Genomic DNA, 15,072 nt, shown 5'->3' with positions numbered 1-15,072 from the left:
TAGAAGATATAGACTGGTTTATTGTCAGAAATAATTGACAGATCTGAACACTGCATGCAGCTGCACATACTTTCTCAACACAACACTTTTTTGATAAAAACCGTATATGCTAGACTTGCTAGATATGCTAGAATGCATGCTTAATGTTACACTATACTGTGTGTTACACAATATACAGTACGCTACACCCTACAACCTATGAGCTATACACTACACATTGTACAGTACCTTACATGCTACACGACATGCTACATCTTACATTTTATATACCACTTTCTACACACTACACGCTGTGAGAACTAAAACAGTCAGGCTGTGGAGGTAAAAATCCCTTTCATTGTCTACATAAGAGAATTGATTTTAACAATAGTTTATAAACATTGCTGTGGGCTATGATGTTGTTAATCGATGATGTATGGTTTTGTTGAAGCCATCAGCCTGCATTAAATAATCATGTTTAGTTTAACAGCAGAATTCAATTGAAAATCTACATTATCCATGATTCTGCAAAGAAATCTCCACCAATCAGAGAACTGCGACAATGAAGCACTGCAAATGATGTAATAGAGTCTCCCTATGCTCTCGAATTACTTAAACATTTGTATATATATGCTTATTTTTTAATAAACATAAAATATATTGTTTCTACATATAATCAAAATCTTTAAATAAGTCATTTTATATTTCTTCATCCTTTTTAATTATGCAATTCATTATGCTTCATAAGATTGAAGCTCTTTCCCTATTAAAGTCGTTAAGTACATAGTCTTGTAACTTTCTTAGTATTTTTCTCTGATTTTCAAATACTTCCAGAACCAAGGCCACTGAAAAGTGTTCCACACTGTAGCAATTTGCTACAACTTATACACTAGACCCATTATGTTCTTCACTTGGCAAACTATACTCTTCAACATTACTCTAAACTCTTTAGGCTACACATTATGCTCACAATACTACACTTTACAGTAAACTTCACATCATCTAAATTTTCTTTGACCTCAATGATTTTCTGTACCACTATAACAAACACATCAATTAAAAAATAATTAAACAAAATTACAGTAATTGTAGTCTAACAGGATTTCATTCAAAAAGCTCAATAGTATTTTACACACTATATGTTTTTCCAGAACATGGCTTACTTTTCTTCAGAAACCGACTTGCTTTGGGGAATGATTCTGACAGCTAGAAGCAAATATTTGTGAGATGAGATTACAGCTACAGTAAATCAAGCCTAAGCCTGACCCAACATTTCATCATCAAAGATGATGCAAACCCTGATTTCATGCAGGTGTGGATGTCATATAAACGCCTTGAAGGCAAAGAGTAATGGTGCTTCTCATATGCACAATAACACAGATGCATTACCGGACCCTTTTCTGGCTGAGTCTTTAGATTATGACTCTTGGGTTTGCATGAGTGATTACAATGCTTGCCATGTTTTGATGTTGGCCTTCTCAAACTATTCCAGGAATTTGCAACATCGTGCAACATCATCTCTACATCCATTTATAGCAAAGCTCAAATGTGTATACAAACCCACATACACAAAAACAGATACACCCTTAGAGAATGAGAGAGAGCAAAAGATGCTGATTCGCAGCGACACATCGCGTGTAGCAGGCTTCATCGAGTAATTTGACATTTAGCCCCCCCTCACACGCCTCATCCCACACCCCCCAATAAATCACAGTGGAAAGATCATACCTCCAGCTTCAACACGCTGACAATGTATAATATAATGTGTAATTTATGTCATTAAAGTATAAAAGACGTTCTAATAAAGGGATGAACATTTTTGGACTCAATACAACAACCCTTTCTTACTGTCGTCTTTCTTTCTGTGTAGTCAAGTCTCACGACATGTAAAGACTTGTTAGGTTGTGTACATCCAGAAAGTAAGAGAATCCATCTGCATTAATTTGAGCTAATTCATGTGTGTGAACAATGTGTTTGTGTGCATTTTCAGTGGTGAACCAATGCATTCAGACATCAAAGTGCTGAGATAGCAGGAGATAATATACAAGCAACTTTCATATCAGTCTTGCCAAAATATATCAGACAGTTCCAAGTGAAACAGATAACTCAGTTTCAGCCCAATACCTTATACATCTAAATAATAAAAAAAAAAATTTAAAATGTAATAAATATTAATAATAAATACAGATTAAAAATATATTTTTTCTTATTTGAAATTATACATTTCAGCACTTGACTAATATTTCCTTTTATAATAATTTATAATACAAATTGCAATTATAGATACCTATAACATAAAAACGGCTTTGCATTATTTGCTTTAAAATACTGCACCTGTATGTGCGTCATCCTCAATTCTAATTTTTAATATCTATTTTCTGTACAATTGTGCACAACTTCCCTCATGTGCGCATACGCACACACAGTCTTACACATTCTGACCTTCTCTTCTACATGTGACAGAGCTCCTCGGGCCAGTGCATCCTCCTGAATCCACATTACCACTGTCCTCAGCCTGTCATACTGTCCGCAGGCCATTCTTTATTTAGAGTTACATCACAACACCACAATCAAACACACACTATATATACACACTCAACTGACATGCATGCTTTGTTTACCTCCAAACACACGCTCGTAATGTGATGTACTGTAGAACGCTGTAATGAAAGGACAAGACTATTCCCATACGAAACTGAATGGAACAATAATGCAAGTATAAAAATATTAAAAAGACAGGGGTAAGTACGATTTTTTCTTTCTTTTTTTGTTAATACTTTAATTCAGCAAAGATGCATTAAATTGATCAAAAGTGATAGTAAAGACATCTATACAAAATATTTCAATTACAAATAAATGCTGTACTTGTGAACTTAAACATAAAAAGATAAAAAAACATAAAAAATCATACCAAGCCCAAAAAACATTTTTTAATTCATCAAATAATAATAATACGTTTTAAACTTTGCCGCATAAATCATCCCATATGTGAGACGAGATGATAAATGGCATTTTTGCCTGGTAGATAGGGAAAAAAGTGGAAAATGTAACCATAAACTGACACTGAAAAGTAACAAATCTAAGGATGAGAATATCATACAGACTTTAGGACAGATTAATCTGAGCAACAGCATAGCCACATGCTAACAATCATTAAAACACCTTAGCAACCACATGGCAACATCCTTTTCAACCAGAGTTTCCACACCTTTAACAAACTCCAGCCTGCCTGGACTTAAAGAAACAACATCCCCTCTGGGAATATTGCTTGCATGAAGCATTTCTCTTTTTTCATATCCTCTGCCTCAGCATTTCCCAGAAATCTCTCCTCAAAGGGAGCGGAGTCACAGGAAAAACCTGGTTAGTCACAGTGAAGAGGACAACAAATATCTGTTTGAGCGTGTCTAAAAGATCCAGGTTGAGCCACCAGGGAATGTCTCCTGAGAAAGCCTCGGTTTATTTTGAGTGATGCGTTTTACTTTGAGTTTCTTGTTGTCTGATGGTTGCTCAGAGAGGTAAAACATGGAAACAAAAAAGCGTCTTAAGGGTTCTCTTTCTCCGCTCTGTACTTGTGGCAGGAGGGAGGCTGGACCAAAGCATATGGCTTTGAAGCAAAGTGGAAGTAGATCTGTGGGTCTCCATGGAGATGTTCTCATGTTCTACCCAGTATAGGGAAAAAATAATAACAATAAATAAATAAATAAAAACAAGAATAAAATGCACCCTACTAGCACAGGCCGCAATTTTTAATCTTGCAGATTGATAATTATTGCTAAAAATTTTTTACATTGTACAATTTTGTCTAAATAAATACAAAAGTAATTAAAATCGAAAAGCAATTATTTTAAATGAATTTATGCATTACAACATTAAAATGTACAGCATGCAAATGTTGATATTTGCTTAGATTACATTTTACAGTGTTATTAGATTATTAGTATTTTAAAGACTAACCTGAAGTGAATGTTAGATGATGGCAAGAGTAAGATAAAAGTAAAAATAAAAGTGAACATGCACAATTAAACATTGACTGATTAACTAGCTCTAGTAGGGTCTGCATGATTTTTTTACAAATAAATTAATATTTTTATTCAGCAAGTATTTAATTGATCAAAAGTAACAGTAAACACACTGATAATGCTACAAAGTATTGATATTTTTAAATAAATGCTATTCTTTCAAAAACAATTATTAATCAAAAGAATTATCACAATTTACACAAAAAAATTAAGCAGCACAACTGTTTTCAACATTGATAATAATAAAAAAGTTTTTTGTTTTTTTTGAGTACCATATCAGCATATTAGAATGATTTCTGAAGGATCATGCAACACTTAAGACTGGAGTAATGAATGTAGAAAATCCAGCTTTGCTAACACAAGAATAAATTATTTTTTACAATATATTAAAATAGAAAATGGCTTTTTAAAATTGTAATAATATCTCACAATATTACAGCTTTTATAGTATTTTTGAGCAAATAAATGCACACCTGTTGAGCGTAAGAGACTTTTTTTCAAAACCATGAAAAATTCTAACCGACTCCAAACTACTGAACATTACTGTAAATTAAAAAGAAAAAGTCTAATAATGGTCAATAACCAATATGCAATATGGTGCATATAGTGTGTATGCCTGTAGGAGCAAAGACTAAAATGGAGAAACAGACAGGCAAACACAGAAAGAGAGAGAAAGAGTGAGTGACAGGTCAAAAGAGAGAGACAAGCTATGTTTATAACTGCAATATTGACGTTTCGGTAAAGCACACGGTAAGCACATTTTCAGTGCTTTCTCTACTCTGATTGTGCAAATGCAGCTCAAATAGCCAGAGAAAGAGATCTGAAACTGAGCCTTCGAGGCGAGGGATGTGTAAACTGTAAACAAAGGCCATTTAAGAGCACACAACGCGCTGTCCAGAAGGCATTGTCCAAATCAGGAGTTCCTATGAGAACACTGACCGCTTCCATGTGTCTTCAGTGGACACTGTAGAATAAATGCAGAGGTTTGACAAGTAAGCAGTTCTGCTTCACTAGAGGAACACGAATATGACTGACACAAGAGGAAAAAACTCTCTCTCCCATGACAAAATGTTCACTATTGAGGAAGATAAAGGCTTTTTATTATTTGTGCAGAACCAAAAAGGGCAACTTAGTTCACTTTGCAGCTTTCCATGAACAGCTGTAGAAAGTTCAAGTGGTAGAAAGTGGTTAAATGACCAAGCTGTTTGCTGCATGCTGAATGTTCATCTTTCATAATGTGCGTGTTTGTTTTCTATGTGTGTGTGTGTGTGTGTGTTTTGTGAATGTGTGTACAGGGTAACCGCCTGCCTAACTACCCCCGCAGCATCACAACATGGGCATCCCACTGATTAATTGCTGTTTCTTGTTCTTTCTGGACATCTCTATTAATTTCCGGTGTCCCTTCTCTGTCTCGTGGCTTTTATGTGACAGTATTCTTTGCTGTTGTCTTTGCATCCTCTTTTTGGGCACGTTTAGACTTGCGTAAGGTGACTTTGTACATTTATAATCAGACCCACAGTGCCAACATGAAAATTGTAGAGTTTTGTCTGTACAATTTGAGTTAGTGAGGTAAATTTTTTTCAGTGAATGGGCAAAAACAGTCAACACATTCTTAGAAATAAAGATAAATATATTCATATAGGTTTGGAATGACATGATGGTGAGTAAATAATGACAGAATTTTTATTTTGTGTTTTTAATCAGTTTTAGTGTTTATTTATTATTTTGTCATTTTAGTACTTCAAATTAAACTCAACTAAAATGAGAAATTATGCCTTGGCAACTAGCTGAAATAAAATAAGTTTATTTTTTATATTTTATTTCTGTTAAATATTCTTTATTGTTTTAGTTTTAATTTTAGGTAATATTCCTTTGGGTGAACTATGTCTTTAATAGCACTATTAAAGACATATTTACATTACAGAATTTCCCTGTGACTAAACAACAGAAATGTAGAAAGAAAATGTTTCGGCTGAGCACTGAAAAGATGAAAACCATATTGTGGTCCTCCTGACATCAGCATGGCAACCACAAAGAGGAAACAAATAGAAAACAGACAGGTGAAAAAAGGTGAGAGCAGGCATTTTAATCATCTGCCCGAGCCTCCATGTGTAGTCACATTTCAGCTGAGCAGTCCTACACACTCTCTCTGCCTTAAGCACTGCTCTGGTGTCAGCACTGCTCTCAAAGGTCAGGTCACATGACTCATCTGCTAGCCAAATGTCCAACTGCGTACATTGAAATACAAAAACAGGAGCACACTTCAGTTAGAGGAAGTCAACACAATATAATGAGATCAAAGAAAATGGCAAATGCAAACCCTTTAATTAATAGTGAATCAGGATTTATAGGTTAGCTGTAATTGTTCAGATCAATAATTTATTTGTATTAAATGACTATATTGAAGTATTTAACTTGAATCAATGATTTGTCAAAAAATCATTTCCAGTGGGTAAACTTTTTGGGTAAAGTTAATTGCTGATATTAGTTCAAAGGTCATAATCTATTATCATGGCTTCCAGTCAGTCACTGTTAACGCTTGAGCTACATTAAATGCTGTGTGACATACAATAGGAGTTGATGGATGAAGAGATAATTAACAGCTCATTAGCTTCAGTAATCAAGCTGATGACGGGATGTCTGATTGTTATGATGCATTTGTGAATATTCAGGAAGTGCCGAGGAGGATTTGTACACATGCAGAACTCCTGAAGATTCACGGGAGAGCAAAGCACATGAAAAATTAAATGACTACACATTCACTAAGGATGAAAGAATGCTGAGAAAGGGAGATTCTGCCTGCAAAGCCCAATAAACGGAGAGAAAGAGAGCGCATATATTGTGAGGAATAAAATGATTATAATTTATTAAATAATTATTAAAAATTATGATAATTAAAACATTTATGAAAATGTTATTTTTTATTTATTCGATAACAAAGTAAAAACAAAGAAAAAAATGTAATCAGTGCTTTCTATTTGAAAATATATTATACAATACATATTTCTTGTTATGACAAAGCTGAGAAATCATTTTAATATGCTGATTTGGCACAAGAAACATTTCTTATTATTATTAATGTTGAAAACAGTTGTGCCCTTAATATTTTTGTGGAAACCATGATCAGGATTCTTTGATGAACAAAGTTCAAAACAAAGTTCAATAGAAAGTTCAAATAAATTTTTTAATAAATGCTGAAAATATAAATATTACACAGTATAAATGTCTTTACTATTGCTTTTAATTAATTTAATGCAAACTAGGTGAATACAGTATTAATATCAAGGCCAAAACAAGTTATTTTTGTTAACGGCATCATAATAGGTCTCCAGTCTAATATCACTTTGTCAAAAATAGCCTAAACTCTTGATGTCCAAGTTTCTTGTTTGAGATTGATTCTCACAGTCTGTAATGATAATTTAGGGCCTTCATTCATACATTTAAACAGTGTTGTCATTCCCAACACTTGTGTATGTGTAGTAAAAACCAGGTTTGTATATCAGGATATGAGCAAGACTTATTCTCTCGTGTAATGTGTAGACTTCTACAGCTGTATTAAAGGAAGAATAGTTTTAAACAGCAGAGTAAGGAAACCCTCAACCTGTGCCAAGGCGCCAGGCTGGTGTTGGAGACGGGTGGGGGAGCGGGCATCTGGACGTTTTGTAAAAATCGACGCGTTTCAAAAAGGCGGGGCATAGCGGAGAAACAATAATGTACAGTATGTGGAAAATAATGTGTTTTTTTTACTTTAAACCGCATAAACACATTTCATTACACCAAATACACAAAATAATGTTCTTTTTAGCAGCATCATATGACCCCTTTAACATACATTATTACTTTTACTGTACTTTTGATTATCAATAAATGCAGGCTTGGTGAGCATAAGGACCTTCTTTCAAATACAGTAAAATAATCGTACCAACCCCAAACCTTTAAATGGTTGTGTATATATTATTCTATTTTTTTAAATGTTACATTTTTAAATCAAACGTGTTTTTAGTTTTACACTTAATTTCCTGATTTTGCTGTTACGGTCTATGCTATATATATACTTTTTTATGAATGAATGAATGAATGAATGCCTGTGGATTTGATATTTTGTAGTGCTGTCAAACGAATAATCGCGATTAATCGCATCCAAAATAAGAGTTTTTGTTTACATAATATATGTATGTGTACTGTGTTGGTTTATTATGTATATATAAATACACACACATACAGTATATATTTTGAAAATATTTACATGTATATACATTTATATATTTATATTATTATATTTTATATTATATATAAATATATTTAATATATAAACATAACTTTTCTTAAATATATACATGCATGTGTTTGTATTTATACATATCTATACATAGTAAATATACACAGTACACACTCATATATTATGTAAACAAAAACTTTTATTTTGGATGCGATTAATCGTTTGACAGCACTAATATTTTGTTATATAATACAAAGGAATTTATACATTATTAAATGTGGCAACGTTGTCCAAATATTTTTGGTGCCACTAAAAACATATAGCCCGGCTATAAGAAAATGTATGAAGTTCCTAAGCAACAAGCAAACTGAGCAGTGAAGTGGAATCAGATACTAACAGTGTGCTGTAGTTGATCCCGTCTACGGTAAATGCATTGCAGGGGGGAAAGAGGAGAGCTTCGAAGGAAGATGGAGACGGTCAATCAATAGACCCACACAGTATCGATGACCCCTTTGTTCATCCTCGCCTCTCCCTCAGACCTGTTCTAATTGGCCTCTTCACATTGTCCAAGAGTGTGGAACACAATGTAGCCTAGTGCATCGAATTACACAGAAGATCTACACCAACCGTGCAAATAAACATTGAATAACAATGAGGAAAAATAATGAGGAACAGATTGGAAACGTCAAATTGTTTATACTAATTCTGTCAGAAATTAAAAGTGGGTGTGAATGTGTTTACCATGGGATCTTGTACAGACATTAACCAAATTTCAAATCAAACTCAGCCATAGCAGCTAAAAGAGTTGTGTTCAGTTGACTTTTCTTACAGTAGTAATACTTTTATAAGCCTACTTATAATCATTATAGGTGACGTGTCTGGTCTTCACCTTGGCCAGAAACCCACTGTTAACCTTTGAACTGGTCACAGCTCACGGGTCTCTATGGTTTGAAATACACATTATGTTCTCTAGCCAGTGAGCCCCAAGAGAAACAATAGCAAAGTCTGTGTCAGCGAGATTACTCACTCATATGCAACAAAAAAGTTAGTGTATGACTTACTGATAGTCCTGATACTAACACCTCTGTGGACTCACAAAACAGAGGAGAACAAATTAAAGACATGAGAATAATTCATTTTAGAAAACATGATCTTAAGGTTCATAGAACCTAGTTCACAATCCAATACACGCTCCAAAATGAAAAAATCGGATCAAAAACGGATTTTCAGAAGTGAAACTTCTTGCTGACTTATTGCTTAATCATATTGAGGTGTTGCTTCCATTGTGACATTAGTCATCTGGCATGCTAAGTTCCTTAGAAAAACAATAATTTTCCTGTTTCATCTGTGCTATTGAACCAAAAGAGCTGGTAGACTGTGTGAGGTTTTTTATGTGTGTGGTGCTAAACCTCTTACCAGGTGGTGTGCAGTTCTTTTCAGCATTGGGCCCAACCTGCACTTCATCAGTGTAGTTGCTGTCAATGTCAAAGTCTTGCAGCAGCCTGCGGCTTTCCCACCTCTCACTATCTTCAGCTGAGAGACTGGAGATGCCATAACCTGTAAAACACATTAAAAAAAATCATTGTCATTAACCACAGCTAGATTTATCTACAGCAGACTTATTTAGGTTAGAAAAGATATGACAAACTGTCATATTTGACACAAACTCTGAAATATTACAATCCCCATACAAGGGACCCACTTACAAAACATAAATACATTTCACAACTTATAATAAATATATGACAAATATGTGTAAAGTATTGTCTAAAAAATGTACTTTGTAAACTGCCACTTTTTCTGCTTCTTATCTGTCAATATTATTTACACTAGCCTACCATTCGGGCTTGGTAATAGTTGTTTTGATGTTTTTGAAAGAAGACTTTTATTCTCATGCATTTATTAGATGAAAAATCTAGTAATAAAGTATTGTGAAATATTCTTAAGTTTAAATAGCTGGTTTCTATTTTAATATATGTTTAAAATGTATTTTATTCCAGTGATGGCAAAGCCATTACTCCAGTCTTCAATGTCACATGATATAATACTAACATGCTGCTCAAGAAACATTTCTTTTAGAAATGAATGTTGAAAAGAGTTGTGCTGCTTGCATATTTATTTATGAAACCATTATGTTTTTTCAGGGTTCTTTGTTGAATAGAAAAAATAGAAAGATAACTTTTTGTAGTAATGTAAAAATCTTTACTGTCACTTTTGATCAAATCAGTGCATTTACTGAGTATAAACATATTGCAAATGCTAAGTGATATCATGCTGACCATGCATTTTTCACTTAAATTTAAAGCAAATAACAACTATATAAAAGAGAATGCAGATCAGATTGTATATTGAATGTAATCTGGACAGCACAAATACATAATGCACATATTCACATGGAAAAGACAGAGACAGTATGTTATGTGAGTGTGACAGTCATTTACATTTATTACATTTATTCTGAACATATAAAAATGACTGATGGCCACTGGAAATGCATGGGCCTTGAATGTCAAAGTAAGAATTACAAACTTTTTCCCAATCTATTATTATCCAGTGTTAATATACAAACTAAAATCCTCAACACAGCTGAGTCTCACACTCACGGCTCTAAGTTGGGCTCATCGCAGTGTTTTTTTGGGCAGGTTTGACCGGTCCAGCCCAGTATTACTGTGTGATATCTCCTATTCACACTGCATTCACAGGGACACAGTGAGCCATAATGTGTTACATGTTAAACTCTCATAGGCTCCACTTCTCATTTGTGTTACTGTGAGCAGCAGAGCCCCGGAAGTCAGTTGGCGAATATTCATGAGGGCCGTCTGTGGTGCGGAGTGAAGCCGAGGCGTAATAAAAGTGACATCACGTGGCAATTGCTCCTGCGGCAGCGCCTCGGCCCGGGCTTGTCTGGTCTGGGAGGGGGTGATTATTCTGGCAGTGCTGTCATCTGGGTCGCTCTGTCCTCAAGCGTCTCTGCCCTTACTCTAATCCGCTCTACCGTCTTCCTGCGCAACTCCTTTCACTTACCGCTCCAGTCGCTATAAATAAAACCTCTATATTTATCAAAAAACAGCACTCATGAGGCTTCGGGGCTGTGGGGTGCATTATGACGTGACGCATTTTGACATTGTGATGTGACGCGAACGGTGATACAGAACTGGGATACGGTTGTAAGGAGAGTGTCAGAACACCCTGTTCTTCTTCGGTACTGATAGGAAAAGTGAGTTTGTCTTTATCAACAAAAAGACAAAAAAGGAAAAACCGATCCAGACACTGACATTCCTAGTGGAAACTGTTTAATAATTCATCGCCCCCTGAGATGTCAAAAGAATCATGTAGTGAAGTGAAGACGGTTGTGACACTTTTGGAAAATGTGACACCTTAGCATCTTCCTCATAGTAAAGAGACAGCAGCGATCTGTCCAGGACATGAGAGACTAGCAAGCGAAGCACGAAACTGAGCCACACAGACGTTTCATCAGTATATGATCCCTCCGTCTTTCAAAAGGGGAATTCATCATGCCGCTTATTTGAACACGCTGTCTCTGTTGTTTTAGCGCACGATTCACTAAAGGAATTATGTAAATTAGGTAGCGGCACAAATGTGCTCACAAAATCTATGCTAAACGCAATTTTGCACGCTGCAATTCTTAATTTTGCAGGCCAGTTCTGAGCGTTGGGCTGTGGAGGATGCAGCAGACTATGGCCAAAGTCCCTTTGAGGCTAGTCAGTAAAAGTCCCTTTCGAGGAAAGTCATTTCACTCAACGGTCATATTTGCAATGCCTCTGGGCAGCTATTTCTGGCATGCAAGACTAACTCCTATCTATCTCTATAGGGAATTACCAAAAGCTCAAAAACTTGCCAAATTCACGTTTAAATCATGTATTTTAAATCAGCTACAATATTGGCATGAACTATCCCTTAAATTTTAATCTTATGCTCAAATAGCATTTAAAAATGCATATTTCAAGTTGGTCCAGCCAATGCGCATGTATAGTCCCAAGCATGTATCTCAGGACACTGACTGTTTCTATGGGAACTGGAGTTTCTAACAGCAGCTGCAGTGACACAATGACTTTACCAGTTGGCGACTGCCTCTTTTATTTAGGAGGCGGGACTTATTCTGTTATATTGCACACTTGTTCCTATTTCTAGTAATATGAATAACTCTTGGTAAATACATGGTCTTTAACTGGGAATTAGATTGCCTATCAAACTGAATAGGGAAAAACAGATTGTTTCAGTATTTTAAATCAGCAATAAAATGGTACCATAAATGAATCTAAATGCTGAAATGTATAATTCTGAATGGTAAAAGTGTGCTTATACATCTTCATCATTTGTACATCATTTGATTCTAATAATACCTACTGACATGATCAATTGAAAATGATCATCTCTTTTAAATAAAATTCAATGTTAATTTCAGAAAGCAAATAGCGTTGAGTTTGTGAATAAGGTTCAGAAAAGAATGCAATTGGTTAAATGTTAAATAGGTTAAAATGGACTATTAAATAGGCTAAGGGACGTGCTGTTATTGCACAGCAAAGTACCCCAACTGTTTAGTGAATTCGCTCCGAGTCTTTATTTCTCACTCTACAGGGCTAAAACGCAGCTAATTGGCGAAGTAATTAACCATGTAGGTTCTATCCTCAAACGCATGATAAAGAGGAAAGTAGCAGCTCCATTAGAGTGAGCAAAGCTCTGGCTCATTGTGCCAGCTTCACTGGAAATATTGTGTTATGGCATTACCTGTGCAGCGAGCCAGAATGCACACTGCACACACACACGCGAGGGGAGGCAGGAAGTTACTATGGAGATATGGAGATGTGACGTAACCGCAGAGACAGAGGAGAACAGTGACGACATCACGCTCAGATGGACACGGCTAATCGAAACACATCAGTACACGTGCAGAGAATAAAAAATAAAATACGCATGAGATAAATAATATACTGATGATATAGGCACAAACTTTACCATTGTGCTGAAGAGTAAAGCGTTTGCTTAGGTTGAGAACAGACTCACTGGACATCGTCTTACATGCTGTTTTAATCAGAAGGCATTTGGTTGAAATTGCTAAAAGATTGGTTTCCTGGCAGTATTAAGTGTTGTTTCATCAAAAAATAATATTTTAGTAGTTTTTGTAGCCAGTGTCCATGATTGAATCAAATTTAAAACAATGTGAAAAAACTACTTAGAACAACTTAATTTTTATGAGTATTCAACTTAATAATTGTTAGTTTTAACACAATTTTCTAAGTATATATAGCACAATATAGTTTACTAGTTGAACTTAATTTCAGAAGAAGTTGCCTTAACTATTTTTTAGTGTGTATCGCTTAAAAAAAGAAAATTGCTTTTACATTTTACATTAAGTGTCATTGCATGTGAATAACTATAATTCTCCTTAAACATTTATATTAACACAAGAGAGTCTGAGATACTGTGCAGAAGTATTTTAGGCATTTCTAAGTAATGAATGTGAAAGTCTCAGTATGTAGCTGCACCAGAGAGCCCAAGGCACCTCTGCGAGACACCCCATTAAGAGACAGTCCCTCACTGAGATTGAAAATGCACATGTGGTATAAAAATACTTATGTAACAATCAAGCTTCACACACCTTTTGACCAAAGTAAACTTTCATGACTTTTAAGTTTGAGATTATTATATAAGAATGTATTCATATTTATATAGAGATAAATAAAATTATAGTAAATACATTTATAATGTTACACAATATACATATTTTTCCAAATAAATTCTGTTCTTTTGAACTTTCTATGCATCAAATAATCCTGAAAAAATGTATCACAATTTCCAGTATTTTTTAAAATCATACTTTCCGCAAACATTTAAATGGTAGTGTATCATGGTTTTCCCCAAAAAATATTAAGCAGCAAAAACAGTTTTCAACAGTGATAATAATAAGAACCATAATTGCTAATTGACTACTAATAATAATTAATTATAATTGAGAACTCAATATATTGAAAATATTGAAATAGATAAGTTATTTTAAATTGTAATCATATTTCACAATATTACTGTTTTTACTGTATTTTGAATAAAATAAATGCAGCCTTGGTGAGTATAAGATGCATATATAAGAGATATATATGTGTGAATAGAAATTGTCGTGCATACAATCTGTCTCGCTGTCTCTATTCCTCTATATATATTTAGTCAAGCATAAATAGAAAAAGCAGTTTAGACAAGTCTAATGAATAATAAGGTTTCTATGCGCTACTGCACCAGCCCAAAGCACGTCTGCACATCACGAAATGTACAAGAAAAAACTAATGACCATTTCCAAAAACTACATAGAACATATTACATAATCAGGTTCTTCATCCCCTCTTTGTTATATCTACAAAGCAAAAAACCTCTAGCATGATGTTAAATGCCCAGACCCTAGAGATAAACATGCCATAAATACTCAGTGTTTTACAATAAAACAGCATAAAAATTTAGCTGAAAGACAAGCACACATTATGGCAAAGGACCTCTCTCTACAAAGAAAGAGCCGTAGGTGCTTGTCCTGATGTTCAAGTAATTTCACAGAAAGCAAACATGACTAAGACAGATTATGCAACTTTATTCTTTTTACTGCAGTGCTATTTCAGGGGACCCTGTTTGCAGATGCAAAATTGTCTTGAATGAGGTCAAATTACAAAATAAACTATACATTAATGGAAAAGTAGGGCGACTTTAGTGTCACTGGATGCACTGTCACCCAACAATAATGCTCATTAAAGATTTACTCAAATATGATACTGTAATGGGCACCATAATTAATGGAAAGGGTCTTATTTACTTCTCAGTAGTATTGTAGTCACTTCTAAGTAATGAATAATA

At 34.6% G+C, this 15,072-nt stretch overlaps 1 protein-coding gene across 1 annotated transcript in view; it reads right to left on the bottom strand.

The window, feature by feature from the left end:
- LOC107718828 (sodium/potassium/calcium exchanger 3-like) overlaps positions 1-15,072 on the bottom strand; it is a 66,468-nt gene that overhangs the window by 38,139 nt on the left and 13,257 nt on the right. The window contains exon 2 of the mRNA XM_016526061.1: positions 9,634-9,774. Within this exon, the coding sequence (XP_016381547.1) occupies positions 9,634-9,774 (141 nt within the window). The remainder of the gene's footprint in view (positions 1-9,633; positions 9,775-15,072) is intronic.

Source organism: Sinocyclocheilus rhinocerous, unplaced genomic scaffold (genome assembly GCF_001515625.1).
Source record: "Sinocyclocheilus rhinocerous isolate Xijiao unplaced genomic scaffold, SAMN03320098_v1.1 scaffold3288, whole genome shotgun sequence".
NCBI classification, from domain to species: Eukaryota; Metazoa; Chordata; class Actinopteri; order Cypriniformes; family Cyprinidae; genus Sinocyclocheilus; species Sinocyclocheilus rhinocerous.
Note: the sequence above shows the minus strand (reverse complement) of the source record. Positions and strands in the feature narration are given on the sequence as shown.